The sequence below is a fragment of the Anarhichas minor genome, unplaced genomic scaffold (genome assembly GCF_050575085.1).
Source record: "Anarhichas minor isolate MPS153535 unplaced genomic scaffold, ASM5057508v1 ptg000090l, whole genome shotgun sequence".
Lineage (NCBI taxonomy): Eukaryota > Metazoa > Chordata > Actinopteri > Perciformes > Anarhichadidae > Anarhichas > Anarhichas minor.
In genome coordinates, this window is record NW_027466536.1 from 2,860,207 (window position 1) to 2,882,677 (window position 22,471).

General features: G+C 40.5%; 2 protein-coding genes across 2 annotated transcripts; both read left to right on the top strand.

The window, feature by feature from the left end:
• Nucleotides 1-4,258: 4,258 nt before the first annotated feature.
• Nucleotides 4,259-13,164, top strand: dyrk4 (dual-specificity tyrosine-(Y)-phosphorylation regulated kinase 4). The gene is made up of 13 exons (XM_076082123.1): nt 4,259-4,435; nt 6,096-6,248; nt 6,482-6,632; nt 6,867-7,030; nt 7,744-7,880; nt 8,562-8,702; nt 9,569-9,707; nt 9,959-10,040; nt 10,161-10,333; nt 10,443-10,503; nt 10,679-10,808; nt 10,925-11,061; nt 11,320-13,164. Exons 1-13 carry the CDS (start codon nt 4,259-4,261, stop codon nt 11,595-11,597), a joined length of 1,923 nt encoding a protein of 640 aa, XP_075938238.1. The 3' UTR covers nt 11,598-13,164.
• A 1,221-nt stretch (nt 13,165-14,385) lies between these two features.
• ndufa9a (NADH:ubiquinone oxidoreductase subunit A9a) lies at nt 14,386-19,861 on the top strand. The gene is made up of 11 exons (XM_076082133.1): nt 14,386-14,543; nt 15,572-15,745; nt 16,674-16,771; nt 16,924-17,015; nt 17,176-17,317; nt 17,422-17,524; nt 17,883-17,953; nt 18,058-18,134; nt 18,933-19,028; nt 19,169-19,235; nt 19,388-19,861. Exons 1-11 carry the CDS (start codon nt 14,426-14,428, stop codon nt 19,556-19,558), a joined length of 1,209 nt encoding a protein of 402 aa, XP_075938248.1. The 5' UTR covers nt 14,386-14,425; the 3' UTR covers nt 19,559-19,861.
• The last annotated feature ends 2,610 nt before the right edge of the window (nt 19,862-22,471 follow it).

Genomic DNA, 22,471 nt, shown 5'->3' on the forward strand with positions numbered 1-22,471 from the left:
AGATTTGTCCTATCATGCTGCAGTGTAGAGATAAAATTAGATGCAAAGTAATGTGTGATTCTGTCTCAAATTGTACTGCAACAGCACATATAGCCTCCAGTCTGTTCTGTTGTGGTTGTAGGTTGTATAAGATGAAGGCCTCCTGCTGCAGCCCTTATCGTTATTAATCAGGCCAGATTTAAAGGAGCCTCCAACCTCTGGGAGTGGCCCCTGGCCCCCTCTTGTCGTCCCTCCTCTCCTCAAGGGCCACTCCACCAGCAGGGGCCGATCACAGCAGTCCTGAAAACGTGTGCCAGTTGTTGCATGCTTGTTAGCAGCACCTTACATATGTCTGCTCTAGCTCCAGTGATTTAACTTTATTGGAATTGATTAGGAGAGTTCAATAAGGAGGGCAGGTGCAGCTTCCTCGATGGCTGCTCATCCTGTGCTGAGGCTGATTAATGAAGTGGCCACTGCTGTTGTATAACAGCTGCCATCTAATCATATTTATCTCCTGTAGCTTACTTGTTCTGGGCTCCTTGTCGCATGGAGCAATTGACTTGTTCGTTCCAGTGGGGATTTGTCATTGGAAAACAATTATCTTCTTATGCATCATGACAGCAACACAAAACTGTAGTGTCTGTTCTCTTGTTACAAGTTTTAGCTCTAAGGAAAATTCAGAATCTCTTGGCCGTCCATCAACTCTGTTGAATGACTCGAGAAAATATAGTGGTCCGTTTCAAATAAGAAGAAGACGGATTTCTATTTGTGTTTCTGACAATTTAACATTTCGGAGATGTCTTGGCAGAGACGTCCAATGCCCTTTTTTCATCACTCTTCTTTTGGTGCATGTTTACTATGTGTTAGCTCCTGTACCAATTATGAAAACAGATTTCGATCTCAGGAGACCATCCTGGTTAAATACAAGCTTCCTGCAGGTTGAGAATTGATTTGCAGGGCCCCGGACCTGAAATTTGACAAGGGAAGCTTCCATCTCACTGGCTGTTTTTGCATTTAATATTTATAGCAAAATTAGTAATTCAATTTCATCATTACTGTCCACCGCGACACAGTAGTTGACTAAGAGACAGGGAGCCTGTTATTCAAAAGCTTTTATACAACTAATACAAATTATCCCGTGATATGATATTATTTGTTAACAATGCTGCCCAATTTAAAAGACGTCTTCGATATTTGCTTGAGTGATCCCTCTTATATTCTGTTTTCCGATTGCAGCTCGTTTGAGTGTTAAGACCCCCGAAATAAGGAAACGAGTTCCGTTCTTGTCACTTGATGGAAGACATATTAGATTTCCAGAATGACAGTGAGACTGCACGACACGATTTTGACAGTCAGCTTCGAGACAGCGAGCAGAACTACATAACAGTTGCTGTATAATAAGTGTGGCCACGACGTGCGTGTGCGTCGGTGTGAACCCTCGCTCTAACGCGTCGGTGTCGGAGAGCGCATCAGTCACACAGCATGGTGTAGGTGGACGAGAGCGAACACGGAAAAAAAAAAAACATCTATATCAAGAGATCCCCAGCTATCAGCGGTGGAAACCTGAACAGGTGGCTCTCTCGGTGTCTTAGCAGAACGCGCCAAGACGCAGAGACCCTCGACAGCTTGTCTCGCTCGCTAATCGCCTCTCTGACGACAGCGCATTTGCCCCGTGCGCGTAAAACCAGGAGTACGGCAGGTTTGGGTCGGTGGATCTCGATCAGTCATCAGGATTGTACTTGTCAGTGTTTATTCAGTCCTCCTCACGAAGTTGTGAAGTGCGTCTTGGTTTCGAGGCTGGACTGAGTTGGATGCTATGACTCTTTGTTGGATTTGATAAACTCTCTTCCGTGTTTGGATTGTTGCTGTAAAGACTGACACCGATAACACACAGCATGTTGCCAGAAATAAATAACAAGGTGAGGCATTTTTTTGTAAGCGACTTGGATGGCTGCTAAATAGTAGTTTCCTGTGTTCTTTTTTATAGCGTGACTGTGGTACTCTGGTTCATATTGTGGTCGATTTGAAAGCAATGTATGGCCATTCAGAGTGTCCAAATTATCAGTGAAAGTTTTTATATTGTTATAACAATACTTTATCTCCCATGATAACACTTTAGCATTCCTCATAGTTAACTTACAGATTTCCTATTTTTGCTTTTCCATGGAATAAGAATTTATTTTGCCCAGATACAGGGCTTCGCTCCAGGCTAATTCCATTTTGGGAGAAACCCTCCGCAGGTATCCTTTTACAATGATCAACTAAAATAAAAGTCAACCATTCACTGTACATTCTCTAATTACCTTTATCCATACATGCCAAGAATGTGAAGTGATTCTCAATTTGGAAATATTTGCATTTCTCCTCTACAAAATATCCCACTTGATTACTTATGCTGTATTCCGCCCCCTTTCTCCAGACCACATGCCAAGTTGTGATGAAAAATCTGATCCATTTCTACTTCAGTCTTTGTTTAGCCTACTTATTTCAGTGTTTGTGGTGCTGACAGAATTCTATATGCGTTCTGGTATATTTGACACACCTTACATGGAAACTGTTGCAAATTTAAACCTTGCCATTTTGGGCTTTTTTTTTATTGTTTTTAGTCACAAAAGTTAGATATGATGTAATTTTTGCATTGACAAACTAATCATCCTCAAGCCTAGTCTTAATTTTGAGGTCACATTTGATGCCAACAGGAAACAGCCTGTTGTGTGCAATAAAAACAACAGGGCAGTGTGATTATACATTGAAAAAAGTACATGCTGTCTGACAGCTGATAGTGTGAGTGGGCACAGTTTCACAACTTGTTGATGTTACTCCTGGTTTTATTGCTTTGCTGACCCTCTGACCCTTGAGGACCCAAAGCTGCCCTCACACCCCTACTGGGATGATCTTAGCTCCAGTTAAGACCCCCGAGTCACACAGAGCAGAGTCGGCATTGCTCCTGACATCTGTTTCTGTGTCTTCGCCTCCATCTATCTATTCATGTAACTTTATTTATATTTATAAATGGACTGTATTTATGGCTCAGGAAAAGATGGATTTACTGTATCATATAATCCAATCGCTTTCTTGTGCGCACATGGATTTTAGGCACAGATACCGACAATGATAGATATTTCTATATATTGCTATTCTGGCTCTTTAGAAAATCTCATTATTTCAGGTTCTAAGGACAGAGGTGAGCAACACAGAAATGTGTGTGGGCATATGTTATGATGTCACTGGGTTTCCACTGGCTAAGTGCTAATTAGCCAGGCTTACAGCAGACATTAGCAGGCGGTGTTTTAGAAGCCAACCTGCCACAGTGACCTACATGGCTCCTGCTGTCACTCACTGTGCTGCTGTAACATGACTACACTGTTGTATCAAACCTTTCTTTGTGTATATTAGGGCCGTTCTCGACCACAGAAATTCTTAGTCGACATACACTAACGATTTTGTCGACTAATCGATTAGTTGATTTAATCAACAGCTCTAAAACTGAGTTTCCCCACAAAGAATCACACAAAAGCCCCACTTTAAATCCTGTGTTTGCCAGAGATTTGTTTATAAGTTTCTTGGAAATAAATCATTCAATATGAAAAAAGTTGTGATTGTGATTGGGAAGCCGTTTCCTATCCAGCACCTGTGGACCACACCCAGCCTGTCACCCCCTCACTCCCTCCCTCCCAGAATGCAGGCTGGCAGAGTGAGTTTAGCACGTATCCCCATACGGAGCTAAGCTTTATTTCACCCATATGGTGTCGCCCAACGCAGCTGCACGCTCACCCGCTGATTATTAAGGCACGCGCAAGCTGGCTTGTTGTCAGAGAGAGTCATTCCAAATGCGTATGCTACTTTAGTATATCCAGAACTCTGTTGCGTTATTACTTTATTTATCGCTTCCTTTCAACACATTTAGGAAAGGGGATCTGTCGTGTACACAGGCTTGGTGGCACGTGTACACCCACAGCCAGACACATGGACATGCACACACATGTTCACACACCTGCGCAAACCAGCGGGTATACAGAGAACACTGGATAGCGAGAGGGTCGTGGTTGCCGGGTTTTTGCAGAAGTAATCTATTTTAGGATGATAGTACATTATTTTTGCTCGTCTCGCCGCAATCTCGCTGTGCTGCCCACAGGCTGTGTGTTTCTGAGGAGACTGGGGAATCCAGGCAGCATGAACACAAGAAGCAATGACTTATTATTATTCATTGTTATTCACGAGTCACGACTGCTTTAGGTTGCCTCTTGGCTTAAAAGAAATCCTAAATCTGACTTCAGAGATGATGCTGTTAATTGTGCTGTTTGAAAATCATTGCAGAAGAAAAAATATAGTTGATGTGGTTTTTAATGAATTGCTCTCATTCCTCCCACAGACGTCACGACCGGAGGCCTTCCCTCACCCTCACAGACTCCCAGCAGAAGGCAACCGTCTTGGATCAAACCGATCCTGCTCACAGGTTAGCGCTTCCCCCCCCCCCAGTAAGAGGCAGCAGAGCGCTTAACCAGAACATGGACCAACAAGGGCATCTTTTCGTTTTAGTGTTAACCTTACATGAGGTTTAAGTGAATTATTTCATCAACATTGCTTGAGAGATAGTATTCCCCTTTTTCTTATTATTTTCTTTTCATACACATGCAGTGAGCTACTCCAGAATGCTCTCTCCTATTAGAAATAAAAGGCTTGGATATGCCTCATAGACGCTTGTTATGTATTTTTGATCATTAGCCGAGCAGCTCATTGAAAAAGAAGAGCCTCACTAAAGCATGTGAATGGTGATAGTCATAACTCAGGTCTTTTATATTGACATACTCCTGAGAAAATCATAAATGCAGCTGTAGACATCTGTCTGCACATATGTGGTTATGTGATGTAACGCATCACAGATTTCCATTGATACAAGTGCAGCTTCTTTAAGCAGCATGGCCCCGGTTATGTACAGGCACGTAACTGTGTTTACCTCCGTTGCCTGTTGTGGCAGGTGCTGGCAACTATATTTAGCTCTATCTCTATGCGTCATAACCAAGTTGGCAGATCCTGCAGCAGCCCCTAACACGTGAGATGTACAAACGATCTACTGTATGGATGGGGAAAGCTTTTTTCCCTGGAATGCTGTTAATAAATATTATATGAAATAATGTATTATGTTGCTAATGCAGTACATTGCTGAAGGCTACATGAAAGGACGGAGGATGTAGAGGAAGCTCTCTTTTGAATTTTCCACCTGAAATTTGAGTGGGATTGCTGCTCTGTAAGGGAAAGCATGTCTTACAATATACTGTATAACGGCCTTCTTGACACAGATACTCGTCAGTAGGATATCTCCTTTTTCCCAGAGAACTTGGCACTGGACAGAGGTCTAATTTTGCCCATCATTGCCAGGGCTGAACCTTGCAAGGCTGTGACACATGTAATCATGCTCTCAGAGCAAGCAGCATGGCAGCCAGTGAAAAGCAGGTTGCTGCTCTTCACCTCCCCCACAGAGCCACTACAGACAGACTGTGTCAGTACCCAGCCTCACAGGCTTTGTCCCCATTTCACTCTCAACCTGATCAGTAATTCCAGCCGCCGCTCGCCAGGGGTCCTGGTTACCTGAGCCTCCGCAGACGAAATGCATGTGAAAAGGATGTAGATCGCGAGCTGAGAACACAAACAACAATTGACGAGCTGGAGCCCGACACAGACAAATACTCTTGAAAAAAATGAAAGGGCCTGTAACAAGCTTTTAGCGACAGTGAAAAAAGAATAATTAATTTAGACTTCACACTGACCCACTCTTTCTACATGCCTTTGGTGTGCATAGATGTGCTGTTCAGTATTTGTTATTCTGTTCCATTGAAACACAGTGGGCTATTCCCTACAGGAAAAGATCTTAAAAGCCTTCTAGCTGTGGAAATTGGCCATTTTCTTTGTTGATTTTCCTGATTATTCTCTTTTTTTTCTGAATCAAAGTCTTTAGTCACACTGCTTGACATTTTAGGTTGACGGAGTGACAGAAAGATCTTTTTTCCTCTGACCCTATTTTATTTGTGTCTCTGTTAAGTGTTTTCATGTAACTTTATTGTTTCTAATTTCTTTATTCAAGGCAGTCAAATTTAAACAATCCCTCTGTTTTACAGAAGTTTGGCCCTGGTGTAGGGACCCTGCCTCAGCTTGAGCCACCGGTGGTCCAGGTGGTGGTCAGCAATGCCAAAAACCAACACCAGCAGTCGGACAACATCCTGCCCCAAATTGCCAACAAAGTGAGCCAAAACAACTACCAGACACACCCGGTGAGGCCCTCATACACCAGCAGCCCGTCCTACAGTGGCAGCTCGTTTTGCATTGTGATGTTTCTGATGGAAACAAAAAATTCAGCATCAATATTTCAACCCAGTAGCTTATACAACGCAAAGCTGAGAAACAGCCTGATAGTTGCAGGGACTGTGAAGTGTTGTTACTTTATCTGTTATTTGCTCATAATTACAAAGGATCTCTGCTGTCTCTGTGTGTGTTTATCGTACAGGATGAGAGGTCGAAGCATACCCAGCAATTCAGCATGCGTATTGGTGCAGCAATGGATAAAGTGTCCGTCTCCCGCAACAGCAAGGTTGTCAGCAACAAGCTGGAGAAAGAAAAGGAATATGAGGGACACAAGTTACCCATGTCCCCCATAGGTATGATATCGTGGATAAGAATACAATACAAGAGAATTACAGAGTCATTATCTCACATTTTGAATCTTTCGGGGGTGTTCCAAGACAGGCTTGTAACTAAGTAACATTTAGTTTTGATGCCGTAAAAATAGCATGCCGGCATTGAAGACGATTGTTCACAATCCTCCTCTTTTGGCAGAGGTGTAATCAATATGATAGTGACTCATCTCACCCTCCTCTTACTTCCTGTTGCAGAAGCACTGAAGAACTTCCAGGACCGGCTGACGGAGTTTGAGCAGGAGGAAATCATGGACTACGCAGAGATATGGTTCCTTGGTCTGGGCTCTCAGAAAATCGAGGGTTCCCAAGGCACACCGCAGAACTGTGGATATGATGACGAGCATGGAAGCTACGTCAGGGTAAGATGGTTGGTCTGTCGCAAAACATTAAGTCTGTTTTTGTTTTTTATTCATATGTTATGTTATTGTTCTGTGGTTAAACAATTACAAGCAAAGTGTTGAAACTCAAGCCTGGCACGCAAACTTTCAAGAAATATAAATATAATTGGACTGAAAAAGTTTACTGTTTTGCAACTCCCAAGTCTTACCTGATAACATCTCCCAGAGGCACTTGAATGCCCCGCCAAAGAGTTTGCTAATAAAGGTGACTGAATGTTTCACCATGTGGAATTTTTTTACTGTATCTCTCTAGCAAATTTGAAGAAAGTCAGTTTTCATAAAGTGCCAGCAAGAACTAAAGTCATAGTGTTGTAGATTTGCAAACCACCAGTAAAGTTCTATAAATGGCCCCATGGTTATTCAGAAAAGTACGTACATGTGTCAATTGTGTAGAAACATGAAATTGATATAATTTTAAAAATAAGAAGATTAACTGAAAATGTGAAGACTCGTCAATTATCATTTCACACACTCACACACACATATGCATGATTTCAACCTGCGTAAGATGAACTGTACATGACCAGACGCCTTCATATGACCTTAATCCAGCAGCTGCAGACGGTCTGTTGGGCTGACTTCTGGATAGTGATGGATATATTTTTTTATTTCAGTAAAAGCATGCAGTGCATAATGCTCAAATATTCACAGTGCTCTTCCTTTTGCTTTTTCAGGTGCTGCATGACCATATTGGATACAGGTTTGAAGTGCTTGAAGTGATTGGGAAAGGCTCCTTTGGGCAGGTCCTGAAGTGCCTGGACCACAAGAACAACGAACTCGTAGCCATTAAGATGATACGCAATAAGAAAAGGTACGAGTACACTCACATATTTCATTCAGATTTGTTTAAGTTGACCAATTCACCTTTGATTGGGCCTTTCCTAGAAAAGATCTTAAAATTATTGTTTAATAAGCAGATTCTCTATATAATAAGTTATTAATCGCAATCAAAGACTCAATGTGGCATTCATCTGAGATCTGATACCCCGTTGTGAGGTTTTCCCAAATGCCTTTGCCGCAATCCCTTTACATTTTAGGAGTGAAATTGTTGAGATCTTGATTTAGCATGATAGAAGTCGGAACCCATGGTGTTGTCTTACCTGCGAGTCCTGTAGGTTAGATGCAGGAGTCATCGGTCTTACCGCCACTTCAATAATGCAGAAAACAAAATGGTGCAAACTGCTTGCCTCAGGAGAACTCTGCTTATCTTTCCATGGAGGGGATTGTGTATGGTTGATAAAGACATATCCAGGGATTGATGTGCAGGGACAAACCTCTCAGAGATAATCAACAGCAGAAATATTCATACAGTGAAACATTTCCAAAGAGTGCTGCTATTTATCACTATTTGGCATGTCAGAGCTTAAATACATATACATAATTCATTCTGGCCCTGCAATACCTGGAAATTCAGAAATAAAATGGTGTTGAAATCTCAGGTAATATTTTTGTATTCCAGTTACATAACATCTTCTGTACCTTTTTTCTGTAGGTTTCATCACCAAGCTCTGGTTGAGCTGAAGATCCTGGATGTGATCAAAAGGAAAGACAAAGACAACCTCCACAACGTCATCCACATGAAGGAGTACTTTTACTTCCGAAATCACCTCTGCATCTCCTTTGAGCTTCTCGGGTTAGTACGCGTCTGGTAGGACTGTGGACTTCGGTACCTGTTAACAGACAAAGTGTTGCACCTAGCTCAGTTACTTACTACGTATTCTGCATGCAAGCAAGCAGGCCTGCATGTCCATAAGTTAGTTTCACAGGAGAATATGTAGACATTACTGTTAATCAATGGTACAACAGCACCATTAGATCACTGTACTGTCTTACCAAAGGCACTTGTCTGTATTCATTAATTCTAACACTACATGACCACAGTCAATCAGGAGTTAAGTGATCACCTGTGTACCTTCAGCCATCTGTGTTTTAGCGTGGGACGCAACTGATATCTATTTGAAGGGAGATAGTGCTGTGTATCACTCAGGCTGAGTGACCTTTAGAGGACGTCTGGGACCGCCACCTTGTCTTGCGTTACTGTCACCGAATCCTTTAGTTAAGGCCTTGATTAGAGCCCTATCTCTTACCCCTTCTTGCTTCATGGTGTGAAAGCTCAAGTTACACAGTCTAAAGAAGTATATGCTTATTACACGTAGCAAGAAATAGTAGGTGGACACATTCTGTGTCTCTGTCTCCCTCTGAATGACAGCACCATCAAGGATCATTTAAGTGTGCGCTTCTCAGTCAGTGGATGTTTTATCAAGTGTGATGTAAAGTGTAGAGTGACATCAAACTTAGCAGAGAGTTTATTTGAGGAACAAGTAACAGTTCTCCTTGTGGTGCATCTTTTTATAAGTGAATCCGTACTGAGCTCCCTCTGCTATGTAAGGAACAAAGTACTTAGATAGAGATTATTGTAAAGAAAATATATCCTATCAGTCGTTTTATGTTTTAACAGCATCATGAACTAACGAGACATCATGTTGTTTCTTTCATCAGAGTGAACTTGTACGAGCTCATCAAAAAAAACAACTTCCAGGGCTTCAGTCTGGCTCTCATCCGTCGGTTCACCCATGCTCTTCTCAGGTGCCTGCAGATGCTGCACAGGGAAAAGATAATCCACTGCGACCTCAAACCGGTACTGACTTCATAGTTTCTGTAATACCTGAACCTTTTTTTTAGCTATAGAATATAAGACAGAATTTAGAATATAGTCAACACGACTTGATGCGGACCACTCCTTTGCACTGAATCATTGCACTGCTGTTGGTAATTGATTCCCCAGAACAGTAGTGTGGATTTTGCTCCATCTTGTGGAACAATATGATATTGCAGCTGCGTTATATGAAAGCAACTCGTTTGAAGGTTTTTGCTTCTACTTTTCAACAGGAGAACATCCTTCTGTCTCAGAGAGGGCCAGGGAACATCAAGGTGGTTGACTTTGGATCGAGCTGTTATGAACAACAAAGAGGTAAGAGCGTAAAACTCAACTGAGAGAAGATGTAACAAAACTATGTCGGGATAGTGAAAGAAATGGTCCACAGAATGTCTATCTTATATCCCTCACAGTCTCTTCTTTCTTTTCCATTAGTGTACACCTACATCCAGAGCCGCTTCTACCGCTCCCCAGAGGTCATCCTGGGTCACCCATACAGCATGGCCATTGACATGTGGAGTCTGGGTTGCATCCTTGCTGAACTCTACACAGGCTATCCTATCTTCCCAGGAGAGAGCGAAGTGGAGCAGATAGCCTGCATAATGGAGGTACGACATGGAAAGACGTTTATTTAGAAATGTAAACGCACAAGAATTTTCCAATATGGCTGTTGAGTTGCGTCAGTTTGTTAAGGTGTCCTGATATTTTGACTTACAGGTTCTTGGGATGCCTCCAAATGATTTTGTTCAGTCAGCTGCGAGGAGAAGGCTGTTCTTTGGTGAGAATTTATTCCGATATTTTTAATATCTCATTCGTGCCTTATAGCAAACAATGTAGACCACGAAACGTTATCAGAAGATAAATGAATAACTAGGCCAGTGCTTTGCAGAAGGTGTGAGACTACGCTATAGGAACAATGTGCCGAGATTATATATTTTGATAATTGTCTGCAGACTCAAAAGGAAACCCTAGGAACATCACCAATAGCAAGGGGAAGAAGAGGAGACCCAACTCCAAGGAGCTGTCAGCTGCGTTGAAAACGAATGACGCTTTGTTCTTAGACTTCATCAAACGCTGCCTCACGTATGTTCACTCTAAACATCTGCTTGACTGTCAACCAGAACAGGAAATAACAATGATGAGATGAAACAACAATCTGTACAAGCAGACTTAAGTTTTTTTTCTGTATGTGTTTTCAGTTGGGACCCGACCAAACGTATGACTCCAGATGAGGGGTTACAGCACGAGTGGATCCTGGAGGGAAATTTCAACAAAGTCCGGCCAAGAACCAAGCCAACAGTGAAGAAGGTCTCAGACAGTTCGACCAGTAAGCCTGGTAAGAGTACAGTCCATTTCATCATCCATACTATATACTTAGGATAGTACCCATATTTACAGGACATTTTAAGTAAAAGTAACAATTATAGATACAACAAACGGCTCAAATAGAGCAGAGACCTCTTACATAATATAATACATAAAAAACGGTTCAGGTGGAATTATTAGCAATTGCCATAGCAGCGGACATAGCAACAGAGTTGTTTTGTATTCACCTTGAGCCGACATTTAATGTTTTTTGTTTTTTTTGGCACAGCGGAGAAGGTCAGCTCCGAAAGCAGCACTACTGACAAGCTGAAGAGAGACGGCACAGCAACAGCAACAAAGATGGCCACTGCCGAGCGTCTGCGGCCCATCGGGGCCTCAGTGGAGGAGGAGGTGTGTGAGAATGAGGGGAAGCTGTCCACAGATACCAAGCAGCAAGAAGGAGGTGGAGAGAGGCCCGTTCACATTATCATCAAGCCTCAAGAGGAAATGGGCACAGAGAGAAAAGATAGCCAAGAGCAGTCTCAGTGTTTGCCCCCTATCATATAACAGTCAAAGGGGAATCGTGCTGGGTTCATGACATGTGGGAACTGTTGTTTAGGCTCAGTGTCCCACTCCCCACCTGAGAGTGATTGAGATGGTGAAGTGGAAGTAAATGGACAGCGAAAAGAAAGTGCCATTTGTTTGGCCCTGCACACATAGAATATTTAAAGATCCATTTACTACGAATACTGCCATGTTGTTTCTGTGTCTACACGACGTCACAAAAACAACATGTTGGAGATGTCCGAACCAGAGGAAAAGTCTCAGTTTCTGAGTTTCAAGTCGGAAAGAAGTGGATGTTTTCAACTCAAAGGTAGGAAGCAAACCAGTTCCCACATGCCGTGAACACAATATAGATGTATGGAGGGGACACTATGATCATCAGCAAAGAGGGACACCCTCTATTTATTGTTTCAAGTATACAGTCATAGTGTATTCTTTTATTCTGTGAAACTTTGGGTTTGTATGACCGTGAAGTCAATTAACCAGTTGTACTTTTTTTTTTTTTTACAAAGGACTTAAGGTGCAGTTGCAGGCATTTTGTTTAAGTGTGTCGCAATTGAGATACCAAGCTGTCTGCCCATGTTGAATATAGATGATTTTAAAAAACAAATTCATAGTTCAGCATCACCTTCTCCACTGTCTCCTGTATTATCTATTGAACCCAATCTTTGCTGGGCATTGAAATCTTTGATAAACAGGTTATACCATAACACTTTTACTTTTCTCATTTTCCATGTTAAAAAACAAAGTAGTACACACTGCATGGTTATAAAATGTATCAAATATTTGGTTTTGCATTTTATTCTTTTTTTCTTTTACACATTTAGCATAACTTTCATAATGGTAAAATATTTTAAGAAGTGTGTGCAATAAAGGCTGAGCCAAAATATGTTTTTTTAAATCATGTTAAAGAAATAATTGTCGTATACTTTTTAATTGTAGAATTCAGTTGACGACATATTGATTATTAATGATTTCACGTATTTATTATGGAATATGTTTGATCCTATGTTTCGTATTTGTTTAACAATTTAATTTAACAATCACAAACTATTTAATTGTAATATAATTTATTGTATATATTTTTGCTGTAATTTACTGCGTATGTGTAATACAGAACACATGTTAAGAAAATATTTCAGATATTTGTTGAGGGTTTAGACAAGGTTTTACTTGTTGTGTTGTCACTGTATGAAAATATTTTGTATGTCTGTTATTCATAACATTTTTTATTTTAGAAACAAAAAGACAATCCAGTTATTGATAGTTCGTGCCTTGCAGTATTAGAAACCTCGCACTTTACTATTCTTTGTGTACACCTGGATTAGAAACCGTTGGATTCTTACCCATCAACAAGGGTTCAGACTAGTCTGCCAGAATCCCTTTTATTTGACAAAATGATGTCTCGTCTAATGTTACAGAACATACCATCTTTTTACAATGGATTTATGTCTTAAGTCGCCAACAGAGATTCAATTTAGATGTGTAAGACCGGTGCCCTCACTATCTATTAGCTAAGCAACACGCGATCCCAAGAGAGTGGATTGCAGCTGAAATAAGAAAGGTTATGTTGTACACGTAAACATTTGTATGTCTCTTTGTCTTTTATGATGAAATAAAAGGTTGTTTTAAAGAGCATATGCTTTCATATTTTATAGTATTTATTCAAATGTTTGTGTTTTTGTTTCCATGCTTCAACTTGAAAGGATAATGAGGCACTGTTGGCATATTGTTATAATGCAAAGTAAAGCTCTCACTTATAGTTTTAAGATGTAGTAATAGTTTTCACTGCCTGTTGCTAAATAAGTAACTGGTAAATAAAAAATATGGATTGTAAATAAGAATTGTACAATCATTTTGTAATCATGATTACATTTAGATTATTATTTTTTTTCCATTTAAGAATTCTTCTTTATCATATTCCGTCCTAATAACTTCTCCAACTATTACTGCATTGACTAACATTTGCAGTTGTCACTTTGCTCTCTCTATGTGTGAGCAGTGTGCCACCTACAACTTAGAAAAACAGGAGCTCTGATTGGTTGGTTGTTATATACGTGCACAGCACAGGGCTGCCACCTGCTGCTTTGTGCAGGAACGAGTGGTGGAAGGAGTGGCTTAGACCTCTTTATTTGAGTCATTCAGTGCATCATAAATACTAATTCAAAATAGCATTTGAAGTATTATTAATAAGTCTAATAATTATAATTAGAAATTATAAACCTATAATTATTCTGTTGGCACACTCCAGACCAGACTCCATAGTTTGTGGTCAGTTATAAACGATTCTGGCTGTAGAAGAGATGAATGTTGTCTTGGCCAAGGACGATCTAATCTAATATAATGGCCTACCCCTCATTATGACTTGCATTAAGCCATTAATACCCGACAACGCCAGAAACGCGCGGATTGCATGTACAATTAAGTGAAAGAGTTTAGATAAAACCATGCGTCATCTAAAATGTATTAAATCTATTTTAAAAAGCTATTGTTTGTTAATAAAAAGGTAAACACAACATGTAAAAACCTTTCCACAGTCACTTGAATAGTATTTTAGTGCTTATTGATTTATATGTGTGCCAATCGAAACAGACGCTGTTCATATCATTATTTTCTTCTCATGACAATTATTGAATGAACACAGCATGAAAAACTCTTTTTTTATGATCATAATAAGTCACTTTCACACTTTTCATTGTCAAACCAGAGGTTGCATTTCCAAGACCTTTGTCTGTATGTTGACGTATAAACTTTTGTATACCTTTTGTATTGTTAGGACCACATCTTTCAGCTTTCGCCTTGCCTGTGCGCTGCACTGTGGCTATAACTTCATGTACCGCTGTTGTGAACTGACGTTGGCTTCTTGGCCCATACGGTGTGCCGTAGTCGGAAAGATGGCGACCGTAGCGCTGGTTAGCCGTCCTGCGAGTGTCCTTCCCAGAATTTCAAGTGAGTAATGCTAAAACAGTAGACCTGTGATGCTTGCATTGACATCTAGGAATATATTGTTGTTATTTCAGATATTGACACGTAACTCACGCTAACCCAGGCTTACAGTTAGACCACATACTCGGCTCGAGTGACCTTGCTAACCGGCTCGGCTAGTCACCTCCTAGCAAGGGCTTTAGCTAGCTAGTAGCTCACATTTAGATGTTTGAATAACTCTAATATTATCAGTTTACTGACTATACAAACACCTGCATCACTATGTGTGTTAATAAATGAACGAATAGTTAAGTTAGGCTGAGCTGTAGCCATTATCCTGCACGGTGGCCTAACTTGACGTTGCGTCTGTTATGGTGGTTCACTTGCTGTTGTGTTTTTTTGACGTTACATTAACGTCACGATATGTTTTTACTTGTGAAATACAACAGCAGCTTTATATGTCCGACTAATTGATATGTTGTTTTACAGTGACGATGCTTAAAGTGACAGTGACACTGAGCTAGCGTTAGTGCCTGACTGTTATATGGTTCACATCAACTAATTGTCTTTATTAAATAACGCAGTACTTGTCCACCCGCACAGTCTACGGTTCCTGTCATTGGTTATTCGTTAGGAAGCATGCAGCATGCTTCTTGCTCATCATGTATGTGTGTTTTCCTCTGGTCAATGTATACAATAGTATCCGATTTAGCCATTTTTTACAGCTAATTCGTAGTATGTTCACAAAGAGTAAAACACAATGTGCCCAAAGCATTAAAATAGAAAAATACATTGCATTCAATACCACTACAGAAGCTCAGTGTCACATTGTCAACGTTATAGATCTACAGCTTTAACGTTAGATGATTTATCTATGTAGTTAGTGATGATGTTGAACTGTATTGTGTATCTGTCCACCCCGTTTATATGAACAAGGTTAAATCACAGTAAGCATCAGTAACACCTCTCAGTATACTGCCATACAAATTAAGAGCACCACAAACCTCTATAATGTGATTCAAACACTGCCTGTGTTCCTTTCCTCTCAATAGGTAGCTGCTCCCCTGCCGTACTGTCCGCTGCCTCCGTCACCAAAGTCCAGCAGAGGAAGATACACCATGCTGTCGTCCCCAAAGGGAAAGGAGGACGCTCCTCCTCCAGTGGAATAGCGGCTACGGTGTTTGGTGCTACGGGTTTTCTGGGTCGATACGTGGTCAACAGGCTGGGTGAGTTGAAAAAATATAGTGTAAATAATTACTGGTGTTAAGTTAAATGCACACTAATAATCACTATATATTCAGCAAACTTGTGTATTTTGAGCTTGTGCTTGTAAACATCACATAATGTTTCCAATAGCTCACCAAATGACTATTTCAGGCATTTTAATATATACATATTTCACATCCCTGTACAGACTGCATGCTTATGTCACGCGTGGCCAGGCACTGTAGTTCTTTTGTTGTTGCAGTCATCTCAAACAACTCATTTGAAAAGTATTACTAATGTTAGGATATGATTTAGGCCCATCCAGAATGTATTGACTTGTGATGGAGCTATAACCACATATGATGCACTTACATAGCCTACAAATTATAAATTGATAATGCAGAGAAGTGATTAGCTATACTCCTTTACATCCACTGATGTGTTTGCTAGTGTCTCCTTAAGCCCACCAGGTAAAAATGTTAATTAAAAGATAATGAAATATCATACTCGTGTATTGTCTATTTGACAGTACAATAATATACACTGCATACAAATATTATAAATTTTCTATCAAGTAATATTCTAACAAATGTCACTTACATTTTGATAACAAATGAGTATTTAAAAAATACACAAATAGAAATATGCAAAAAAAAAAGAAAAGTTAGCTCCTAAGGGTACCAAAAACACCAACGTTTTTTTGTAACCTGTTTTGCGATCGGCAGTCATGTCACATATTTTATTTTATATAGTTACTAAAAAGTTGAAAGGTAGCTTATATGAGACATTTAACCTATATATTGTAATGTTGCCAGTTAAGGAGATCCTACTCTAAAGTGGTTTGAATGGTGGTCCATATCGCAGCAGGGATTTATGGAACCTGCTTCAACAAAACTGTGATCATACGTAAGAGAACGACCCAAAGATGTGATTGTATGTTTCTTGCAGGTCGCATTGGCTCTCAGATTGTCGTCCCTCACCGTTCTGATCAGTATGACATCATGTACTTGAGGCCCATGGGTGATCTCGGACAGATCATTTTCATGGTAAGATGCTTACAGACACACGGGTCTCTTAAAGAAATATTGCCACACTCTTGGATGGTGGATTCTTTGATCTGCATGTACTTATTTATATGAATGATAAAGTTAGAGCCTTAAATGAAATGCAAATGTGTTGTCTCTCCGTCTGGTCACAGGAGTGGGATGCCAGGAACAAAGACTCTATCAAACGGGCCTTGGAGCACTCCAATGTTGTCATCAACCTTGTCGGCAGAGAGTGGGAGACAAAGTATGTGTGGACTGGAAACATGTCCTAAAGTATCTGCTTTATGCATGATGTTGTTGGCATTTTAAGCTGGTTTAGAGGCGAGGTATAGGTGAATGTTGGAGGACATTGCTGACTGGGCGTGTAAATTGTAGGTCATCATTGCTCCTCTTTTTGTGCACAGGAACTATAGCTACGACGATGTCTTCGTGACCATCCCTCAGCAGATTGCCAAGGCAGCCAGAGAGGCCGGCATCACAAAGTTCATCCACATGTCTCACCTCAACGCTGACATACGCAGCCAGTCCAAGTACCTGAGGAACAAGGTGAAGGGCTGTTTTGGCTCATTTAAACTCGTGTTTCTGTTGAACAGTATCAACATGTTTAAGCCAGTGAAGGTCAACCTGTATAAATGTACTTTCACCCATAGGCTGTAGGAGAGACGGCAGTGAGAGATGAGTTTCCCGAAGCGGTCATCATGAAGCCCTCTGAGATCTTTGGGAGGGAGGACAGATTCTTCAACTATCATGCAAGTAAGACGGTTGTTTGTGTGAGTGAAAGAGACTGAAGTCAGTCATTGACTGTAATCTACTAGGAGGCCAACACGGCAGTTTCTGGGTGTTGGGAATGTGACTCGTGTTAGTGAACGTCGCTGCGCTCCTTTTCACTGATTTGGTTGCTGTGCATTTAGTGCTCTTTCATGGATGCTGTCCAGCTGAGCTGGTGCATTAATGGCACTGTCGTCTCTTCATCAACTTCTACAAGCACAAGTGGAGCTATTGCTAAAACAATTTGACCACTTGTTCCACAGTATTGCAAATGTTCCCTTTTTGATTCTAAGTTATCAGCTAACCAGTGAAAATGCACTGTGTGGTTTTAACCCTTTTTCAGACATGCGCTGGTTTGGCAATGCTGTTCCACTCATATCCATGGGAAAGAAGACTGTGAAGCAGCCTGTTCATGTGCGTTTGTTGAAAGGGGGCAGCTATTCTGATATTTTCCCTTCTAATAAATACAATAATCATGACCAAATGAACCCAACTAACCCGTCTCTTTTCTCCCTCAGGTGGTGGATGTGGCCAAGGCCATTATCAATGCTGTCAGAGACCCTGATGCTAATGGGAAGACGTATGCATTAGTTGGGTAGGTGGTCAGTGCTTAAAAACACTGTGCTTAGGGTTAGACTGAGCAAATACTGAAATTTCATATACAAGAACATTGAAGGGGAAAATACAATGCATCATGGTCAGCTGTTTAGTCTTTGGTTTAGAGGTTTACGCTGTTATTAACACTCCTATCTGGTCAAATATTTTTACTAGTTTTCAAAGCACTTTATGGTCTTGCACTGGTATCTCAGATGTTTACAGTGTGTGAACCGGTACGGCCCCTCAGGTTGTTCCAAAGTGCAGGACTAAAACCTTTGAATCAGCTTTGTTCACAGTGTTGAAGTCTTTGAACGTAAACTTTGATTTAGAATGGTTGATAGACATTTTAGTCACTTATTTTATTAATGTTTTTATTTCATGCTGTTTAATTACTGTTACTGTTATTATAGCTTTTCATTCTATTTTGTTATCATTTTTATATTTTCATTGTTAAGTAGTTTTTGTCTTTTCTGTTGTTTTCACAGTCCACACTTGTTTTATTTATTAAGTTGGATTATCGATTTTACAAAACAAATTTATTGGAATAATTTTCATTAGTTTATAAGTTTGGGAGTGAGAGGAACGAGAGTGCGAGGATCAGACAAAGATGCAATTAAGTGAACGTCAGAGAGCACCTCTAGAGAAGAGGCCCTATTGAAGGAAAGGAAACCTTGTCTGTCATCATATGTTGGTCTGTGTTTCATGCCCTGTATTTGTGTCACTTGTGAGCTCAGATTTACATGATGGGGGCTCTCCTTCGTGAATTGTTTTTGTCCCGTTTTCTCTCGTCGTCTAGTCCCAACCGGTACCTCCTCCATGACCTGGTGGAGTACATCTACGCCGTGGCACACAGACCTTTTGTGCCCTACCCTCTGCCCCGCCCACTCTACCAGTACGTGCTTTAAAAATGTTTTTCAGCATTTTCAGAGAAAAGGCATCTTTTATGTAACTAACTGCAGGGTTTGTTTTGGGTGCAGTTGTTATGTACCCCTGTACAATCATGTGATAGTTTCTTTTTTTTTCTACTTTCAGCATTGCTGCAAAGTTTTTTGCAATGAACCCATTTGAGCCCTGGACAACCCCAGACAAAGTGGACAGGGTAAGACGACCAAGATCTTTGTATAGCTTGAAACTGGAAGTTTTGAGAACACTAGCCATTCTGATGTGCTGCTTTGAAAAGGGCCTATTGTGCCACCAACCGTGGAGGCTCTACCGCCATCACTAATTCTGCTCTGTGCTTTCATTTTCCAGTTTCACACAACAGACATGAAGTACCCAGGACTTCCTGGTCTGGAGGATCTTGGCATCACTCCTTCCACTGTAGAACAAAAGGCAATTGAGATTCTGCGTCGTCATCGCCGATTCCGTTACCTGGAAGCTGACCTGGATGAGACGAGGCCAGCCAAGACTGTCCACTATTAAACTACCAACAACACCAGAGCAGTACCTCTGATTGTTTGGTTTTTAATTATATTCTGTACATAAATAAATAAAAAAAGATCCTCTAAGGGTTGTCTTGTTTTTATTAAATATGACTTTTCACAGTTACAGTGTCTCTAAAGAGTTTTCACCCGTTCTTCATGTTCACCCCATTGGACGTTTTATTTTTGTACTACAGAGCTGGCTTTTCTTAGTCTGCAGGATTATGTGAACTACTCCGACTCATTTCTCAACTTCACTGGTTTGGTGTTGTATTCAATAAAACACCCAAGACATCTAAAGTTACACTTTCGTATTGTGATTTATTTTTTTTTTGGTTCAACTTCAGTCATGTTGAGTTAATGTGAAGCTTTTTAAATAGTGAATCGGTTGCAGGTGGCTTAAATGGCTCTAAAGCAGAATGCATCTTTTAACAAGCAGGTACTCCGAGTCATGAGGATTACTTTGTACAACACAGTAAATCGGTCCATATGCAGATTATAGCATTGCCACATATCCAACAGTTCTCCAGAAACCGTCAAAGGTCAGGGAAGTAAGAAGATGAACACATAAAACTGATTGTAAACACTTCAGGAATAATAAATATTTCATCAGGTAATGAAGCATCAAGTTAGGTTTGTAAGACCTAAAAAGCAATGCTTTCTCCACACAACTAAAAGTCTATGGCCATGCTGGCGGTAAGGATGTGAGGCTCATTAAACACAAATTATTGGAAGGATGAAACGTTTAAAAAACAAATAAACATTGCTATTCTTGGATACCGCTCTGCAAAAAATAAACTCCCCAAAAAAGTGAAGTTTGGCCTGAAGGTACCAGAAGGTACAGAGGTACCGCCATGCTTTTACAAAAAAAAGGGTTTATCCGCTCTAGGTGGCAATTTAATCTCATACTCAGCTTTGGACAGAATGCTCTCAGCACTCATCAGTCTCAGTTTGTCAAAATTCAAGTGAGACAAGAAGACATTTATGAGGACAACAGGATGCTCAATGCTTCCTCCTGCAGTGCGGAGAGTGTAAGAGGCCCTCAACAGTCTTATGGTGACACAATACAGCAGGGGTTCTTAACCTTTTTGACCTCGGGGCCCAACTTTTCAAGTACAAAGTGTCCCAGGGCCCATTCAAATATTAACACTATTAGTTTAACTAATTGATCTCACTCTTGGTTTGATTTGTATTCAAAAACTATATTGTTACCTGTTCAACTCCACCCCTATTTTGGAGCAAAACCGCCTAAAATGACATACCCAAATTAAAATGGCTGTAGCTTCTGAACCACTGTGACTATATGCATCAAAAGTGTCAGAAAACCTGTAGGTCATATAGAAACAGAGCAGTGGGCCTTTGGAGTCAGTAAAAATTGAAGATTTTTGTCCGCATAAAATAAAAAAGTATCTTTCAGTATAAATAACTGCCTGTGGCTGTATCTGTACAGGTAAATGACAGTATAGGACTGTAACTACACTATCAGTGAACCACTGCCTCAAATTTGAAGAAGATTGGACAAAGTATGACCATTCTACAGTGTTTCTTCCATGAAGAGATCCAGGCGGAGCTCTAAAAGGATATTTGGAGACCCAAATGGACACATGGTAACCAAATGATATTCTGACACACTAAAGGTGTTTCTCTCTTTATATTTTGATATTATATTACTTTCCTTTTATTTTTAGCCTTCGCAAATTGCAAGAACTATACATATATGGTCGAAGAAGTGGTATGTAAGTAGCGGATTTACTGTGCGTAATGGCTGCGACTGAGCGCACGATCGAGTATGAGGGTAGCTCAGTTACGCAAGGTTATACGTTGGTTGATGGCTTATAGAAGTGGAAGATAAGGTTTGTACTTTAAGTACTAGCGTTTTCTGAAGCTACTAGCTCCATGGTAACATCCGCTAGCACATTGTTGGGTCTGTAATGTGTCTTTTTCCGTCGAAATGCTGCAAGATCCGACTTGGAGCGGTTATGGCGACTTTGGACAATGTGTGTTTGGGCTCCTTTTGTGAAAAATCCATAAGAAATTAAAGAAAATCGATGATTTCTTTGCAAAGATGAGGGTTTTGGGCATGCTGGGATACCAAACACGGCCATGTTTTGAGACGTAGTTTGCGCAAGCAAGCCGTAGGAACGGAACGGAAGGGGAGGGGATCGAGGACGCCGGCGTCCTCGCGGAGTTGAACAGGCAAAACCCTTGTTAAATAAATGAGATGATACAATGTGATGATCACAAAGACATTTATTTATCATGTGTATGTAAACCTGCATACACAACAAGAAGCCCAACAGGCTTTCCCACGAGCGTTGGATGTTTCGTCGCTAGGTATCGCTTTATTTTTGAAGGCTTCAGTGCTTCGTTTGATAGCATTAGCCCACATTCCACACACTGAAAGTGTTAAGAAAGTCAGGATTGTACTTGCGCATCATGATTCATTAAATGATTTAACACTGCTGCCCTCTAGTGGTTAAATCATGTACTGTTTATGATTCATTAAATGATTTAACACTGCTGCCCTCTAGTGGTTAAATCATGTACTGTTTATGATTCATTAAATGATTTAACACTGCTGCCCGCTAGTGGTTAAATCATGTACTGTTTATGATTCATTAAATGATTTAACACTGCTGCCCTCTAGTGGTTAAATCTTGTACTGTTTATGATTCATTAAATGATTTAACACTGCTGCCCTCTAGTGGTTAAATCGTGTAATGTTTATGATTCATTAAATGATGTAACACTGCTGCCCTCTAGTGGTTAAATCATGTACTGTTTATGATTCATTAAATGATTTAACACTGCTGCCCTCTAGTGGTTAAATCATGTAATGTTTATGATTCATTAAATGATTTAACACTGCTGCCCTCTAGTGGTTAAATCGTGTAATGTTTATTACTCATTAAAT

Coding starts and splice junctions, on each gene's coding strand:
- dyrk4 (XM_076082123.1), top strand. CDS start 4,259: ATGATGCTGTTAATTGTGCTGTTTGAAAATCATTGCAGAAGAAAAAAT. Junction 7,031..7,743: donor AGCATGGAAGCTACGTCAGG/GTAAGATGGTTG, acceptor TTGCTTTTTCAG/GTGCTGCATGACCATATTGG. Junction 10,504..10,678: donor GAGGAGAAGGCTGTTCTTTG/GTGAGAATTTAT, acceptor AATTGTCTGCAG/ACTCAAAAGGAAACCCTAGG.
- ndufa9a (XM_076082133.1), top strand. CDS start 14,426: ATGTACCGCTGTTGTGAACTGACGTTGGCTTCTTGGCCCATACGGTGT. Junction 17,016..17,175: donor GGCAGAGAGTGGGAGACAAA/GTATGTGTGGAC, acceptor TTTTGTGCACAG/GAACTATAGCTACGACGATG. Junction 19,029..19,168: donor CTGCCCCGCCCACTCTACCA/GTACGTGCTTTA, acceptor TTCTACTTTCAG/CATTGCTGCAAAGTTTTTTG.